The 15770-nt window shown below is 37.6% G+C and overlaps 4 protein-coding genes across 5 annotated transcripts; 1 reads left to right on the plus strand and 3 right to left on the minus strand.

Annotated features, from left to right (window-relative positions):
• Positions 1–128: 128 nt before the first annotated feature.
• LOC106309445 (G-type lectin S-receptor-like serine/threonine-protein kinase At1g11330) lies at positions 129–3193 on the minus strand. 2 transcript variants are annotated; one of them, XM_013746468.1, is made up of 7 exons: positions 1861–3193; positions 1667–1774; positions 1404–1594; positions 1121–1331; positions 807–1044; positions 587–731; positions 129–509 (listed from the first exon to the last, which is right to left on the minus strand). In XM_013746468.1, exons 1-7 carry the CDS (start codon positions 3149–3151, stop codon positions 201–203), a joined length of 2493 nt encoding a protein of 830 aa, XP_013601922.1. In that variant the 5' UTR covers positions 3152–3193; the 3' UTR covers positions 129–200. The 2 variants fall into 2 exon arrangements, with proteins under 2 accessions (XP_013601922.1, XP_013601921.1); XM_013746467.1 differs by having other exon boundaries at positions 1404–1591; positions 1861–3181.
• Positions 3194–3990: 797 nt separating this feature from the next.
• Positions 3991–7208, minus strand: LOC106309444 (G-type lectin S-receptor-like serine/threonine-protein kinase At1g11330). The gene is made up of 7 exons (XM_013746466.1): positions 5776–7208; positions 5593–5700; positions 5313–5506; positions 5036–5246; positions 4720–4957; positions 4498–4642; positions 3991–4420 (listed from the first exon to the last, which is right to left on the minus strand). Exons 1-7 carry the CDS (start codon positions 7073–7075, stop codon positions 4112–4114), a joined length of 2505 nt encoding a protein of 834 aa, XP_013601920.1. The 5' UTR covers positions 7076–7208; the 3' UTR covers positions 3991–4111.
• A 744-nt stretch (positions 7209–7952) lies between these two features.
• Positions 7953–11228, minus strand: LOC106309447 (G-type lectin S-receptor-like serine/threonine-protein kinase At1g11330). Its single transcript, XM_013746471.1, has 7 exons — positions 9758–11228; positions 9556–9663; positions 9275–9468; positions 8980–9190; positions 8692–8902; positions 8476–8620; positions 7953–8405 (listed from the first exon to the last, which is right to left on the minus strand). Exons 1-7 carry the CDS (start codon positions 11142–11144, stop codon positions 8097–8099), a joined length of 2565 nt encoding a protein of 854 aa, XP_013601925.1. The 5' UTR covers positions 11145–11228; the 3' UTR covers positions 7953–8096.
• A 1572-nt stretch (positions 11229–12800) lies between these two features.
• On the plus strand, positions 12801–13481 carry LOC106309362. The gene has a single exon (XM_013746392.1). The coding sequence runs from the start codon at positions 12801–12803 to the stop codon at positions 13479–13481; it is 681 nt and encodes a 226-aa protein (XP_013601846.1).
• The last annotated feature ends 2289 nt before the right edge of the window (positions 13482–15770 follow it).

A 15770-nucleotide genomic window follows, 5' to 3' on the forward strand; every position in this document is an offset into this window, starting at 1 on the left:
ACAGCTCACTTTCAGATAAAGTGTTTTTAACTGAGATAAATAATACCAAATCTGTAATTAGTGAATTTGAACATAACTTCTCTGAAATAGATCTCTTATTCTTTAATCTAACAATTAAACATGCGTAAGATAACAAAATTTTTGGGAACATAGGAGTTCATATATATATTAAATAAACATACAGAATGGCTTGTGTGAGCTCAACGTCCGGTAACAGTTGTGAGGCTCACATCGTTGATGGAGACCTTTTGACTGCTCTGGCCAGAAGATTCAGCCTCAAAAACTCTTCTTGTTGCTATAAATGCAGGCTGCTTCGGCTTAGGAAGGTTAGTGTTCTCGGTAGTTAGCATCCAAATCATGGTTGACACATTTGGTCTATCGCTTGCAACTTCTTGCACACACAACAAACCAATCTGAACACACTTTGTAATCTCTTTCTCAAAACACTCATCAAAGATGGTTGGATCTGCTAGAGAAGCAGTCTCGCCATCATTCCATAGCTTCCACGCCTTTAAAAAGATCAAATTTTCAAAAGTTTCAAAGCTTAAGCATAAGTTATGTACTACACACTGATTGGTAAACTTACATAAGCTAAAAGGTTTAGATTGTTGTCTTCCTTGTGGGAGTTTTTTTTCCCACTTATGATCTCTAGAAATATAACTCCCAAGCTGAAAACATCTGATTTTTCTGAAAAGAATCCTTCCATTGCATATTCCGGTGACATATACCCGCTGCAAAAAAAAACAAAAGTTTCATTCAAGTTGTTATGATAAAACTGACAATTCTTGTAGGGAATGGATACTTACTAAGTTCCAACAACCCTTCTTGTGTTAGCTTCATCTTCATTCACTTGGAAAACTCTTGCAAGTCCGAAATCAGATATCTTTGGATTCAAATTCTCATCTAACAAAATGTTGCTGGCTTTTAGATCTCTGTGTATGATCTTTAGTCTTGAATCTCTGTGAAGGTACAAAAGACCTCTGCAAATGCCTTCCATTATGTTGAACCGAGTCTTCCAATCAAGAATATTTTGCTTCAATGGGTCTGAGAGAAGCTAGCAAAAGCATTAGAATTCTCTTCAAGGAAAAACAGAGTTAAGAAAGAGAGGATATAAGTTTACCAAATAGATAGGCATCCAAGCTTTTCTTTGACATGTATTCATATACTAACAACCTTTCTTCACCTTCAATGCAACATCCAAGTAACTTCACTAGATTCCTATGTTGCAACTTTGAAATCACAACCACTTCATTCAAAAGTTCCTCAAGTCCTTGCCCTGATGCCCTTGAGAGCCTCTTCACTGCAATTTCTTTCCCTTCTGATAATACTCCCTGAAGAAAAGATTACCAGTCACTTAACCTTTTATGAGATTATCATAAGGATTCTTGTTTAGTGCATTTTACCTTGTAAACAGGACCAAATCCGCCTTGTCCAAGCTTGTTTCTGAGAGAGAAGTTATCGGTTGATGTAGCCAACACTTCAAACTCAAAAAGAGGAAGATCTTTGAGCTTGACTTGGTTAGAAGCAGACTCGTTACCACTTGTAAGTTCTTCCATTCTTTGAAACAATAGCTCTGCACTTCTATCTCCCTCTGCTGCTGCAAAGGCAAATGATCAATGAAGCAAACAGTTTAAAACTATCATCAAGGAGTAAACAAAACTCTAACCTGGACGCTTTTTGAATTTCCTGCATGCCAATAGAACACAGACCGCAGCAACAAACACAACGCCTAGCACGGATGCTGTGATCACTACTGTTCGCTTACTATGTGTTTCTACAATGAGAAATCATAATTTTAATGAAGTAATCTTAATGGAGAAGAAGAAAAAAAATGAGACCATTAGAGTTTATTTTACTTACTGAATTCAGAATGCGAAACCCGAATATAGAGATCAATACCACTTCCTAAAAGTGATTGCATATCTACCAAATCACCACTCCAAAGCAAGCACCCGATTCCTCGATCATAAGCATAAGCAGTGCAAGAACAGTTATCTAAACAAACTTTAGGACAATCCTTCTCATTAGCTACAGACTTCTCGACATTTGCTGGTAATTTCATCTTCTGCATTTTATAAAAACCATCTCCTTTTCCTCCACCACCAGTACTTACATTGCACTTCAATGGAACTCTTCTCACACATTCACTAGTGAAGATCCCTCGGTTCCACTCTGTGCTATTCCTCGGCACATACCCTTTCACGCATTTACAAGGCGGAACTTCCTGTAAACCGCAGCTCGCGAACGGACCACATCTATTGTACGCATCACAAGTTGTTGATGGAATAATGGCGTCGACCGTCCAAGCTCTCGTGGAAGTGTTCCAGCTTCTCATGTAGAGAGCTCCGTCAGGATCCAAGTTAAAGTGATGCATGAAAGAGTCAGTAGCATATGAGATTAAAAACGTTCCTTGGTTATCATTGGAAACGTTGAACCCATCAAGAAACAGGAGAGATATCGAATCCGGTAAACCGATGAAAATCTGACCGTTCCAAGGTCCGCTACGCCAGATTGTGACATTTCTCTTCCAGATTATAATCTGAGGAAACGGTAAAAGGGAAATACCAGCTGTATAGTTCCCTGTTGAAGGATCTGTGTAGCTTCTCCAAGAAGTAAGGTTTAGATTCTCTCCGGTCCTATTGTTGATCCCAAAAGTCATTACTGGCAAGAAAGAATTATAAGGATGCTTGAAACTCTCCCACAGGATCTCACCGTTGTCTTGTAACCTAAGATTCCCTGTATCCATTAGCTGAACCCATGTAGCATTTGTAGCCACTGGTGGTACTGTGATGTTTGTCGACCATAGAAGGCGGCTTCGACCATCAGTAACCACGAGGTTTCCGTCTTCAGAGATTGAAACAACACCGGAAGTGTCGTTGATTGGGGCGTCCTTGTTAGCAACCCAAACAACCGTTTGAACTGGAACCTTATCGTACCAGATCCCAACGTAACGTAACCGAGTAGTGGAGTTTAAAGGAGTGAAGAAACCGAACCTGAACATACCGTTGCTGCAGAGAAGTGTCTCTGAGTCTTTGATTGGAGTTGAGAGCGTGATCCTGTCCTGGCCGAAACAGAACCTTACAGAGAAGCAAGAGAATGCTGTGAGTAGAATAAGAACAAGAAAACAACGTCTGTTGAGTAGAATCACCATAGGTACTATTTGAAACAGAATGGTTCCAAATTTTCTTTGTTGTTTCTCTTTGGAAGATTTTCATCTTAAAGAGAATCCAAAGAGAGGTCAATTAAATAAAGTAAGAAGACTTTGAAGATGGTCAGTGGTGGAGTTGGTGGAAACAAGAATAAGATTTGAAAGCAAGAGGACTAATTGCGTTAGACGACTTTCATCTCTTGAGTAGACTTTAATATGACTTACGAAGTGTATATTTCTGTGAAAACGTATGTATTACATACACTCCCCACTACCGTATACTGTATGTGAGCCTCAGACTAGAGAATAACTCCGCAATTACAAAATGTGTAAAAGACCACCCTTATTCTTTTTAGCCCAAGTATTTATAGTAGAGTTACAATCACAACGGTCTAACAACCTCATTGTAACGACCCAACGGCTTAACTAACTTGTAACTAACTGATCTACGTCAGCTTCTCTTTCTTCCCTTGCTCTGTCCCCCCAGTTCCTCTCTTCCTCACCATTGTTTTCCTTCAGAGCTTATCAACTTGTTTGTTTGCAGAAGTGACCCAATAAATATAGCAAAGCAACCCAAAACAGAAAATGATAATAATTTTCTCTGTCAAGAGACTCAAGACAGAACCTACTGTGGCTTCTCAAGAGCATGTGTCAGGTTTTTTTTATATGATTTTCTTCAGAATCAGTTTCTTCATTCAGGTTAGTTTATGCATCTCAGAGTAGGTCAAGTACTAGGATCTATCGAAAAATAAACAACACAGCTCACTTTCACTTAAGTTGTTTTTAACGGAGGTAAATAATACCAAATCTGTAATTAGTGAATCTGAACATAACTTCTCCGAAATACATCTCTTATTCTTTAATCCAACAATTAAACATGTGCAGGATAACAAAATTTGCAAACATTGGAGTTTCTCAAAACGTATTTATATTAAATAAACATACAAGATTGGTCTTGTGAGCTTAACGTCCTGTCATAGCTGTGAGGCTCACATCATTGATAGAGACATTCTGATGACTCTGGTCAGAAGATTCAGCCTCAGAAACTCCTCTTCTTGCTATAAATGCAGGATGCTTCGGGTCAGGGAGGTTCATGTTCTCAGTAGTTAGCATCCAAATCACGGTTGAAACATTTGGTCTATCGTTTGCAACTTCTTGCACACATAACAAACCAATCTGAACACATTTTGTAATCTCTTTCTCAAAACACTCATCAAAGACGATCGGATCCGCTAGAGAAGCAGCCTCACCGTCATTCCATAGCTTCCACGCCTTTGGAAAGAGACCAACCTTACATAAGTTTCAAAAGCTTAATCATAAGTTACTAAAACACTGATTAATACACTTACATAAGCTAAAAGGTTTAGATCATTGTCTTCCTTGTGTGAGTTTCTTCTCCCACTTATGATCTCTAGAAATATAACACCCAAGCTGAAAACGTCTGATTTTTCTGAAAACAAACCTTCCATTGCATATTCTGGTGACATATATCCACTGCAAAAATACAAATTTTATTCACAATGGTTATCATAAAACTAAATATCACAATGTTGATGTGTATGTTTACTTACTATGTTCCAACAACCCTTCTCGTGTTAGCTTCATCTTCATTTGCTCGAAAAACCCTTGCAAGTCCAAAATCAGATATCTTTGGATTGTGATTGTCATCTAACAAAATGTTACTAGCTTTTAGATCTCTATGTATGATCTTTAGTCTTGAATCTCTGTGAAGGTACAATAGACCTCTGCAAATCCCTTCCAATATGTTGAACCGAGTCTTCCAATCAAGGATCTTTTGCTTCAATGGGTCTGAGAGAAGCCAGCAAAAGCATTAGCTTTCTCTTCAAGTAAAAAAACAGAGCTAAGAAACAGAGGAGATAAGTGTACCAAATAGATATGCATCCAAGCTTTTCTTTGGCATGTATTCATATATTAACAACCTTTCTTCACCTTCAATGCAACAACCAAGTAACTTCACTAGATTCCGATGTTGTAACTTTGAAATCACCACCACCTCATTCAAAAGTTCCTCCAGTCCTTGTCCTGATGCCCTTGAGAGCCTCTTCACTGCAATTTCTTGCCCTTCTGATAATACTCCCTGCAAAAAAAAAGATTACCAGTCAATTTCTTGCCCTGATGATGGATTCTTCATGAATGCATTTACCTTGTAAACAGGACCAAAACCGCCTTGCCCGAGCTTGTTTTCGAGAGAGAAGTTATCGGTTGCTGTAGCCAACACTTGAAACTCAAAGAGAGGAAGATCCTTGAGATTTGCTTGGTTAGAAGTAGGCTCATTACCACTTGTAAGTGCTTCCATTCTCTTTAACAATATCTCTGCGCTTCTATCTTTTTGTGGTCCTGCTAAGGCAATGATGGACAAAGCAAACAAGTTTTGGTAAAAGAAACATTCTGACGCAATCTTCAAATGAGTAAAAAACTCAAACCTGGACGCTTTTTGAATTTCCTGCATGCTAAGAGAACAAAGACTGCAGCAACAAGCACAACGCCTAGTACAGGTGCTGTGATCATAAGTATTCGCTTGCTATGTGTCTCTACAAAAATTTAGGTGAAAAATATAAGTCAATGAGGAGCAAAACAAGTGAGACTTAGTAGAGAATTTTACTCACTGAGTTCAGAATGAGCGAGACGAATATAAAGATCAATGCCACTTCCCAAGAACGATTGCATATCAACCAAATCACCACTCCAAAGCATGCATCCTATTCCTTGATCATATGCATAAGCTGTGCAAGAACAGTTATCTAAACAAACCTTAGGACAAGCTTCCTCATCAGCTAGATATGGTTCCACATTAACTGGTACTTTCATCTTCTCCAGTTTCAAAAACCCATCTTCTTTTCCTCCACCACCACTATTCCTAAGTCTTTGGCACCGTAATGGAGCTCTTCTCACACATCCATGAATCCAATTCCCTCCACTCCACTCTGTGTTATTCCTCAGTACAAACCCTTTTACACATTTACATTGTGGATCTTCCCCGGGATTGCAGCTCCCATATGGACCACATCTACTGTATGAATCACAGTCTGTGGATGGAAACCTAACACCGACTCTCCAATCATTCATAGAAGTTCTCCAATCTCTCTGATAGATAGCTCCATTAGGATCCAAGGTAATGTGATACATGAAAGAATCATTTGCATAGGTCAATGAAACCATTCCTTGGTTATCATTGTTAAGGTTAAGCCCATCAATGTTCAGAAGGGTATCCATATCCGGTAAACCGATGAAAACCTGACCGTTCCAGGGACCGCTACGCCACTTTGTAACATTGTTGTTCTTGATTAGAAGCTCAGGAAACGGGAATGGAACAAGACTAACTGTGTAGTTCCCTGTTGAAGGATCTACATAGCTTTTCCAAGAAGTAAGTCCTAGATTCTCTCCGGTTTTGAGGTTGGTCATGAGATTCATTCTTGGCAACAAAGTATTATAGTTATGCTTGAAACTCTCCCACACAATATCTCTGCTGTCTTGTAACCTAAGATTCCCATCGTCCATTAGCTGAAGCCATGTAGCATTTGGATCCACGGTTACTGTGACGTTCGTCGACCAAACATGGCGGCGGTTTAGACCATCCTTAACCACAAGATTTCCGTCTTCAGAGATTGAAACAACACCAGAAGTGTTGTTGATAGGGGTGTCTTTGTTAGCAACCCAAACAACAGTTTGAACTGGAACCTTGTCGTACCAGATCCCAACATAACGTAAATGAGCAGTGGAGTGTACAGGAGTGAAGAAACCGAACCTGAAAATACCACTTTTGCTGAGAAGTGTGTCTGAGTCTTTGATCGGAGTGGAGAAGGTGATTCTGTCTTCACCAAAACAGAGCCTTACAGAGAAGCAAGAGAATGCTGCAAGTAGCAGAAGAACAATGTGACGACGTGCGTTTAGTAGAACCACCACCATAACTATTAGTGGTTCAAAGATTTGCTTTGTTGTTTGTTCTCTTTGGAAGGTCTTCCTCTAAAGAGAGGGTATATTAATATAGTTGTCTTTGTCTGTATAAGAATATTTTAGAAATGTGAAACATGAGTCCTAAAAAAATAATAATGTAGTGAACCATGCGGTCCAAGAAAAGGGGTATTTACTTCAACAAAAGTCTTCAAAGAAGGTCATCAATTAACATCCATCTCTCTGAACATGATAATAATGTGCTGTGAATGTCCTTGATGTACTTGATTTTCTCTGTCTTTTCGTGAAGTCACATCCTAATTATTCTTATGAAGAATATGTTTGGGAATTTGTGTTGAATTATTTGAAGTAAAGTTAAAATGCCAGAACTCTGTCAAGTTGCAATGCCGACATACTAACTATAGATTTTAGTCCTGAAATATTTTAGTATTCACACCAGCTTTACCATTGTTCTACTATGTCAAAAAAGAAGTTTCAAAAAAGTAAAGATGAATGTCCTTCTCTTTGTGGTTTTGCTTGGGTGTAATTACTGAACCACGGCACCAAATACAAATGTCAAGGTTGTTGTGTAATTAATACATCCATGAAAGTCAAAACTCATCTTGTCCGTATCCAAGTTTGTCTCAATACATATAGTAAAGTTACCCAAAAAGACCAAACCATAATAATGTCAAGTTTTCATACTACTCAAGAACATGGATCGTTTTTGTTTTCTCATATTCTTTCAGGTTCTGTTTCTTCATCCAGGTTAGTTAAATTCATCTAAGACTAGGTCTAGTTTCTGTACATTAATCTATTGAAATTATCAACACAACTTAATCAATTTTACCTATGTTGTTATAATTTTGATAATAATACCAAATCTGTAATTAGTGAATCATAACTTTACTTCTCTCATATAGTGTTTAGTTTCACTCTAACCATTAAACATACACAGAATAACTTTGCAAACATAGAAGGTTCTTAAAACATATATGTATATGTATTAATAAACATACGGATTAGCTGTCTGGGCTTAACGTCCGGTTACAGCTGTGAGGCTCACATCGTTGATAGAGACCTTTTGACTGCTCTGGTCAGAAGATTCAGCGATTGAAAATCCTCTTCTTGCTATAAACGCAGGCTGTTTTGGCTCAGGGAGGTTTGTGTTCTCGGTAGTTAGCATCCAAATCACAGTTGAAACATTTGGTCTATCGTTTGCAAATTCTTGCACACATAACAGTCCAATCTGAACACATTTCGTTATCTCTTTCTCAAAACACTCATCAAAGACGATTGAATTGGCTAGAGAAGATGCCTCACCGTCATTCCATAGCTTCCAAGCCTTTAAAAATACCAAATTTAAAGTGTCAAAGCTTGATCATAAGTTTGTAAACATTGATTAGTATACTTACATAAGCTAAAAGGTTGAGATTGTTGTCTTCCTTGTGAGAGTTTTTTCTCCCACTAATGATCTCTAGAAATATAACTCCCAAGCTGAAAACGTCTGATTTTTCTGAAAAGAATCCTTCCATTGCATATTCCGGTGACATATAGCCGCTGCAATAACAAAAGTTTCATTCAAGTTGTTAAGGTAAAAATAACAATTGTTGTTGGGAATGGATACTTACTAAGTTCCAACAACCCTTGTTGTGTTAGCTTCATCTTCATTCACTTGGAAAACTCTTGCAAGTCCGAAGTCAGATATCTTTGGATTCAGATTGTCATCTAACAAAATGTTGCTGGCTTTTAGATCTCTGTGAAGGTACAAAAGGCCTCTGCAAATCCCTTCCATTATGTTGAACCGAGTCCTCCAATCAAGAATCTTTTGCTTCAATGGGTCTGAGAGAAGCTAGCAAAAGCATTAACTTCTTCTTCAAGTAAAAAACAGAGCTAAGAAACAGAGGAGATAAGTTTACCAAATAGATAGGCATCCAAGCTTTTCTTTGGCATGTACTCATATACTAACAACCTTTCTTCACCTTCAATGCAACAGCCAAGTAACTTAACCAGATTACGATGCTGCAACTTCGAAATCACAACCACTTCGTTCATAAGTTCCTCTAGCCCTTGTCCTGACGCCCGTGAGAGCCTCTTGACAGCAATTTCTTGCCCCTCTGGTAATATTCCCTGATGAAAATATTACCGGTCACTTATACCGAGAGATTATACGCATATCAATACTTAAAACAGATTCTTGTTTAATGGCTGTACCTTGTAGACAGGACCAAACCCGCCTTGCCCGAGCTTATTTCCGGGAGAGAAGCTATCGGTTGATGTAGCTAACACTTTAAACTCAAAAAGAGGAAGATCTTTGAGCTTGACTTGGTTAGAAGCAGACTCATTACCACTTGTAAGTTCTTCCATTCTTTTATACAATAGCTCTGCACTTCTATCTTTCTCTGGTGCTGCAAAGGCAATGATTAATGAAACAAATAAATTAAGATTTAAAAAACAATCTGAAACTATCATTAACAAGTAAACAAAACTCTAACCTGGACGCTTCTTGAACCTCCGGCATGCTAAAAGAACGCAGAACGCAGCAACAAACACAACGCCTAACACAGGTGCTGTGATCATAACTGCTAGCTTACTATGTGTTTCTACAAGATTTTGTGAAAAATCATAACTTAATAAAGTCAAATCAAATGGAGAAGAAGAAAACAAATGAGACTATTAGAGTTTTATTTTACTCACTTAGTTCGGAATGCGCAACTCGAACATAAAGATCAATCCCACTCCCCAAAAAAGATTGCATATCAACCAATTCACCACTCCAAAGCATGCATCCGATTCCTCGATCATAAGCATAAGCAGTGCAAGAACAGTTATCTGAACAAACCTTAGGACAAGCTTGCACATTAGCTAGAGACTGTTCCGCAATGATTGGCACTTTCATCTTCTGCAGTTTCAAAAACCCATCTCCTTTCCCTCCTCCACCATTACTTACATTCCTCTGCCTCTCGCACTGCAATGAAACTCTTCTCACACATCCGTTACTCCAATTCCTTGCATTCCACTCTGTGCTGTTCCTCGGCACAAACCCTTTCACGCATTTACAAGTTGGATCCTCTCTAGAGTTGCAGATCCCGTAAGGACCGCATCTACCAAACGCATCACAACCCGTCGACGGAAACCTCACACCAATCCTCCAACCTCTAGCACTCCAGTCCCTCTGATAGATAGCTCCATCAGGATCCAAGTTAAAGTGGTACATGAAAGAATCATTAGCAAACGACATCGAGAACGTTCCTTGATTATCATTAATCAAATTAAACCCGTCAAGAAACAGAAGAGAGTCCACATCAGGTAAACCGATGAAAACCTGACCGTTCCACGGTCCGCTACGCCAGATTGGGACATTCTTGTTCCATATCAGAAGCTCGGGAAACATGAGCTCAGGAAACGTGAAAGAAGCAAGACCAGCTGTGTAGCTCCCTGTTGAAGGATCTACATAGCTTCTCCATGAAGTAAGCTTTAGATTCTCTCCGGTTTTAGTGCTGGTTCCAAGAGTCATTCTTGGTAAGAAAGAGTTGTAAGGATGCTTGAAACTCTCCCAGAGAGTCTCAACGTTGTTTCTGTTGTCTTGTAGCCTAAGATTACCATTATCCATTAGCTGAACCCAAGTGGCGTTTGAAGCCACTGTTACTGTGACGTTGGTCGACCATACAAGACGGTTTCGACCATCGGTAACCACGAGGTTTCCGTCGTCCGAGATGGAAATAACGCCGGAAGTGTTATTGATGGGAGTGTCCTTGTTAGCAACCCAAACCACGGTTTGAACTGGAACCTTATCGTACCAGATCCCAACATAACGTAAAAGACCAGTGGAGTTTACAGGAGAGAAGAAACCGAACCTGAATACACCACTTTTGCTGAGAAGTGTCTCTGAGTCTTTGATAGGAGTTGAGAAGGTGATTCTGTCTTCGCCGAAACAGAGCTTCAACGAGAAGCAAGAGACTGTTGCAAGTACAAAAAGAAGAATACGTATATTTGGTATAACTATCATAACTATTTGAAACAGAGTTTTGGTTTGCTGTTTGTTATGCAAGAAAGTAAGCTTTGAAATAGAGTTTTGCTTCATCTATAAGAAAAAGAAGATGAGGTGATGTTTGTTTCAACGAAGTAATAATGTGTTATGGTGGATTCAATCAATTAGCAATGAGAGTGGAATGAACCACCTATCTTGACTTATCTTTTGATGCAGCGTGGGAGGAAGATATTAAAGTGGGAGAGCTACTTGCCTTAGTGCGATTTTAATGGAGCCATTGTTTAAAACTTTTCTAGAGTAATTTGTTTATGCAAATAGAAAAGAAATATTACTTCTTTTTTGAGAATTCGGCCAAAGAAAACCTCAACTTTGCACGAATTGCCAAAAGAAACATGAACTTTTGGGCTGACCAAAAAAACACCAAACTTTCATTGACTTTAGAATTAATTAGCAATATTTTCGCTGACTTGCCAATTTAGCATGCGGCGTTTAGTGAAACGACGTCGTTTTCAAATGACATGAAACGACGTCGTTTTACATGATTTGAAATTAAAAATATGTAGACTCCTAGATTCGAACCCAGGTTGGTTGGTCGGTCAAATGGCAAGGTATTTTACCACTGGGCTACTGACACTTTCAATGTACTTACTAACATGTTTACTTTTATTTGGTACATATTAAATATAAAAAATTCTCTAAAAACTTAATAAAATCTTTAAAATTCCAAAAAAAATTAAAAAAATAAAGAATATTTTTATAAAATTAATTTAGAAATTAAAATTTAAAATAAAATTTTATTTTTCTTTTTAAAAAATAAAAATCTCAATTTTTTGGAATTTTAAAGATCTTTTTAAGTTTTTAGAAAATTTTGGAAGAGTTTTTATTTTTAAAAAAGAAAAATAAATTTTTTTTTTAAATTTTTATGCTCTAAATTAATTTTATAAAAATCTTTTTTATTTTTAAATTTTTTTTTGGAATTTTAAAGATTTTATTAAGTTTTTAGAGAATTTTTTATATTTAATATGTACCAAATAAAAGTAAACATGTTAGTAAATACATTGAAAGTACCAGTAGCCCAGTTGTAAAATACCTTGACATTTGACCAACCAACCTGGGTTCGAATCCAGGGGTCTACATATTTTTAATTTCAAATCATGTAAAACGAAAACGACGTCGTTTCACTTAACGCCAACAATAAACGACGTCAAATATTTCTGTTAAATTTGTTGACGGCGTGCTAAATTGGCAAGTCAGCAAAAATATTGTTAATTAATTTTAAAGTCAATGAAAGTTTGGTGTTTTTTTGGTCAGCCCAAAAGTTTATGTTTTTTTTGGCAATTCGTGCAAAGTTGAGGACTTTTTTGGCCGAATTCTCCTTCTTTTTTACTTAATTGTTAATGGATCTTCTTTTTAAAGACTGCGGATTTGACCCCTGGTTGCTCCTAACACCAGCCCTGGATTACCTGTCTGAAGTTAGAAAACTCGTCATTTTTATTCCATATTCTTCATCAAAATACTCGTAAATGGGTTATTCAACGGGGTGTGTGGCATGTTGATGATTGTCTACTTTTTGTGGCTCCTTGGAATCCTGTTGAATCTTTCAAAACACCTGAGATCTCGACCTTGCCAGTGTGGGTTACTCTTAAAAATATTCCAGATTTTTGCTTTTCTAGACTTGGCACCAGCCACATAGCATCGGGTTTGGGAGAGCCAATGCTTACTCACAAACCTCGTTTAGATCCAACAAACATGGGAGAAGCTAAAATACTAGTTGAAGTGGAGTTGGATAAACCGTTCCCGAAGCTCATTGCACTTGATGACAAGCAAGACAATATCTACTTGGTAGAAATTGAGTACTCTTGGATTCCTAGTGCATGTGAAAGGTGTGGTGCACTTGGTCATAAAGAGAAAAGGTGCTTATTACCACCTCAGCCACATGATTCTGGTCCTATTACAAAGGAGCCTCAAGTTACAAATGAAGAGGTTCCAATGGTGGACATTGTCAAGCTGCTGCAAAGCTCAAGCTCACCTACTACCCATCAAACACCTGAGATTTCAAAAAAGTCATTGGCCACCCTTCCGTCTGAGGGTGCATTTGCTAGTCCGATCACACATTCGCATGAGGTACACACTACCCCTTGCTCTCGGATTGATAACACTTTACCTCTATTAGCAGCCGATGAAGTTGCGCCAACTCAGTCACGTATTATGGAAGATATTCCATCACATTCTGTCATTTTGGAAGGCTATCAAGCTTCTGAAACTGAGCAACCAATTGATCCCCATTCTCCTCTCACTCTTGATCATCAACGATTCCATATGGAGCCGGAAACTCCGCTTGCATATGGGAAAGGTACTGGTTTTGATGTGGTTGGAGACTCCTCTAGTTATGCTATAACTCGAGGAGGAAGGACAATAAAACCAACATAAAAGGTTCAAAATATGAGATGGACAAGAGTTAGTGGAAGAGGTAAACAAGGTCGTCGAGGCCGAGGGAACTACAACCACTAGTTAATGTCTTCTTTTGTCTTGCTTTCTAGGATTCAAATGTGAATCTTTATCTAGGGTCTCTTTAAACCCTTTTATTTGTTGCAAACTTTATCAGACTTATGAGTGAAAACTCATACATGTATTTTCTTGGGTTTAATTTGAAAGCCCTTTTTCAAAAAAAAAAAAAAAAAAAAAACTATCGTCAGACACTATCAGATTTTTTTTCAGACACTAACTGTTTTCTCTAAAAGTTGCAATCAGTGTTAGTTAGAACCGTGAATGTACATTGAAAGACTAGCGTTAAGATCACAGAGACCAGTGAGACTGAAGCATGAGAGGTACGGTTCTTCCGCCACTGTTTGTTAGATAAACAAGAGATATGTGGCATATGTTGAATTTGAGATGTGACTCCACCTGAAACCGATCATATGATTTCTTGAACCATCGACGACTCCCTCAATGGTCACTCCCCAGACCACTTCATCCTCTGGTTTTTCTGTAATAAACACTGACCATTTTACTTGCTTCTCTCTTGTACTGACTTCTGAATTTCAAATATATGAGAGTAAAGTATCTCATTCTCATTAATTAATCTGTAATGTATACAGGACTTGACCAACTAGTATAAATCAATCTATAACCAAGTTATATGTACCAGTGTACAATCACTAAACAGACCGTAATAAAATCATCAATTAGAGAGTCTACTTCAAAGCAATGTAACTGACCATTAATCCCTGCCTACTTTGGCTAAAGACGGTTGGTTCGCTGAAACACCATCACTCCCTTTGTATCCAGTAACGAGCTCCTCAGTCACAAGCCTGTCCGTCTCCCTAAGGCTCGCTTCGAACCTTGAAAACAATCCAGGTCTCACTCCTTTGTCTGTGGATTCCATTGAAACTATCCTCGTCAGTGTTTCCCATAAGCAACATTGCTCCAAGGAAGTCAGCTTCATCCTTCACACGGGTACTACTCTCTTGGAAGGGACCTCCTTTTGATAGATCCAAGAATGCTTCTTCAAGATCCCAATCTGAACATAATTCTCCAACCAACCCAGAATCTCTTTAAGGGTAAAAGATAACATTTTTATGAATCAATGCATATACTTTCTTTTACCCATTACATACATCTCAAACAAGAGGCTGATCCGAAGGAGTGATGATACCGGATTCTGGCGCGAAGGATTCTCATGGAAGCCGAAGTGGCGGGAGACTAAGTCACGGCTCGATTTCGCAAAGCCCTTACATCGAAGCGATGATTCCTACCGGTGATGGGATCATTGGTTAGAGAAAGCAGAGAAAATGTTTTGGGGTTTTTGAATTTTGATTTTGGGGTTTTTTTTTGAGGATTTGATTTTGAAATGGATGAATGTTTTGACCATTCGGTTCGTTAAGCCGGTTTGATTCGATTTTCCCCCCGATATTTTCCGGTTTTTAATGATTTCGATCGAAATGAAACAAACCCAACAAGATTTAGTTCGGTTTGCTTTTGACAGCTTTTAACGAAAATAACAGTTGGTCAGGTTGGCTTTTTGTTACAGTTGGTCTGGTGGAGGGAGGGAGTAATGTTTTAAATCAACATTAATATTCAACTAGTACTAAAGTACATGGACTTGAATATCTCCCGACAAAAAGAAGGTAGTAAATCTGTAAATGTTGTTAACATAAGAATTAAACTTTATGTAAATGCAATTATAATTAATTATAGTATTAATGTCTTACATTAATGTTGACAAAAAAATGTCTTACATATATCAATTGAAAAGCATTTGAAAAATTAGAACCTTAATTTTGTATTAATTAAAAAAAACCTCAAATCCTAGGTGGCATTCTAAATGCCTTCTAAATTCTATTTCAAAGAATTCTAAAGCATCTAATATAAAATATAGCTTAATCTAATGTTGTCACATTATTCCATAATTATATAACACTAGAGAACATTATATTAACCTAAAATATATGAAGTGTGTATTCTTTCCTTAAATAAAAGCTACGGAATTACCTAATATGATTTATATATGTACGGAAATTAATGATTATGAATAATAAAGATTTGATAACAATTTTTGCATCCTTCTTCATTTTTGTTTAAATTTATATTATTAAAAAAACTTAAACAATCACATTAACCATCTAATAAAAAAATTAGAATTTTTTCTTATATGTTCTATTTTGAATTTTTTAAAATGACTTTAAATTACAAAAATGAAGAAACCTTTATATGTTATAT

The sequence above is a fragment of the Brassica oleracea genome, chromosome C8, assembly GCF_000695525.1.
Source record: "Brassica oleracea var. oleracea cultivar TO1000 chromosome C8, BOL, whole genome shotgun sequence".
Classification (NCBI taxonomy): domain Eukaryota; kingdom Viridiplantae; phylum Streptophyta; class Magnoliopsida; order Brassicales; family Brassicaceae; genus Brassica; species Brassica oleracea.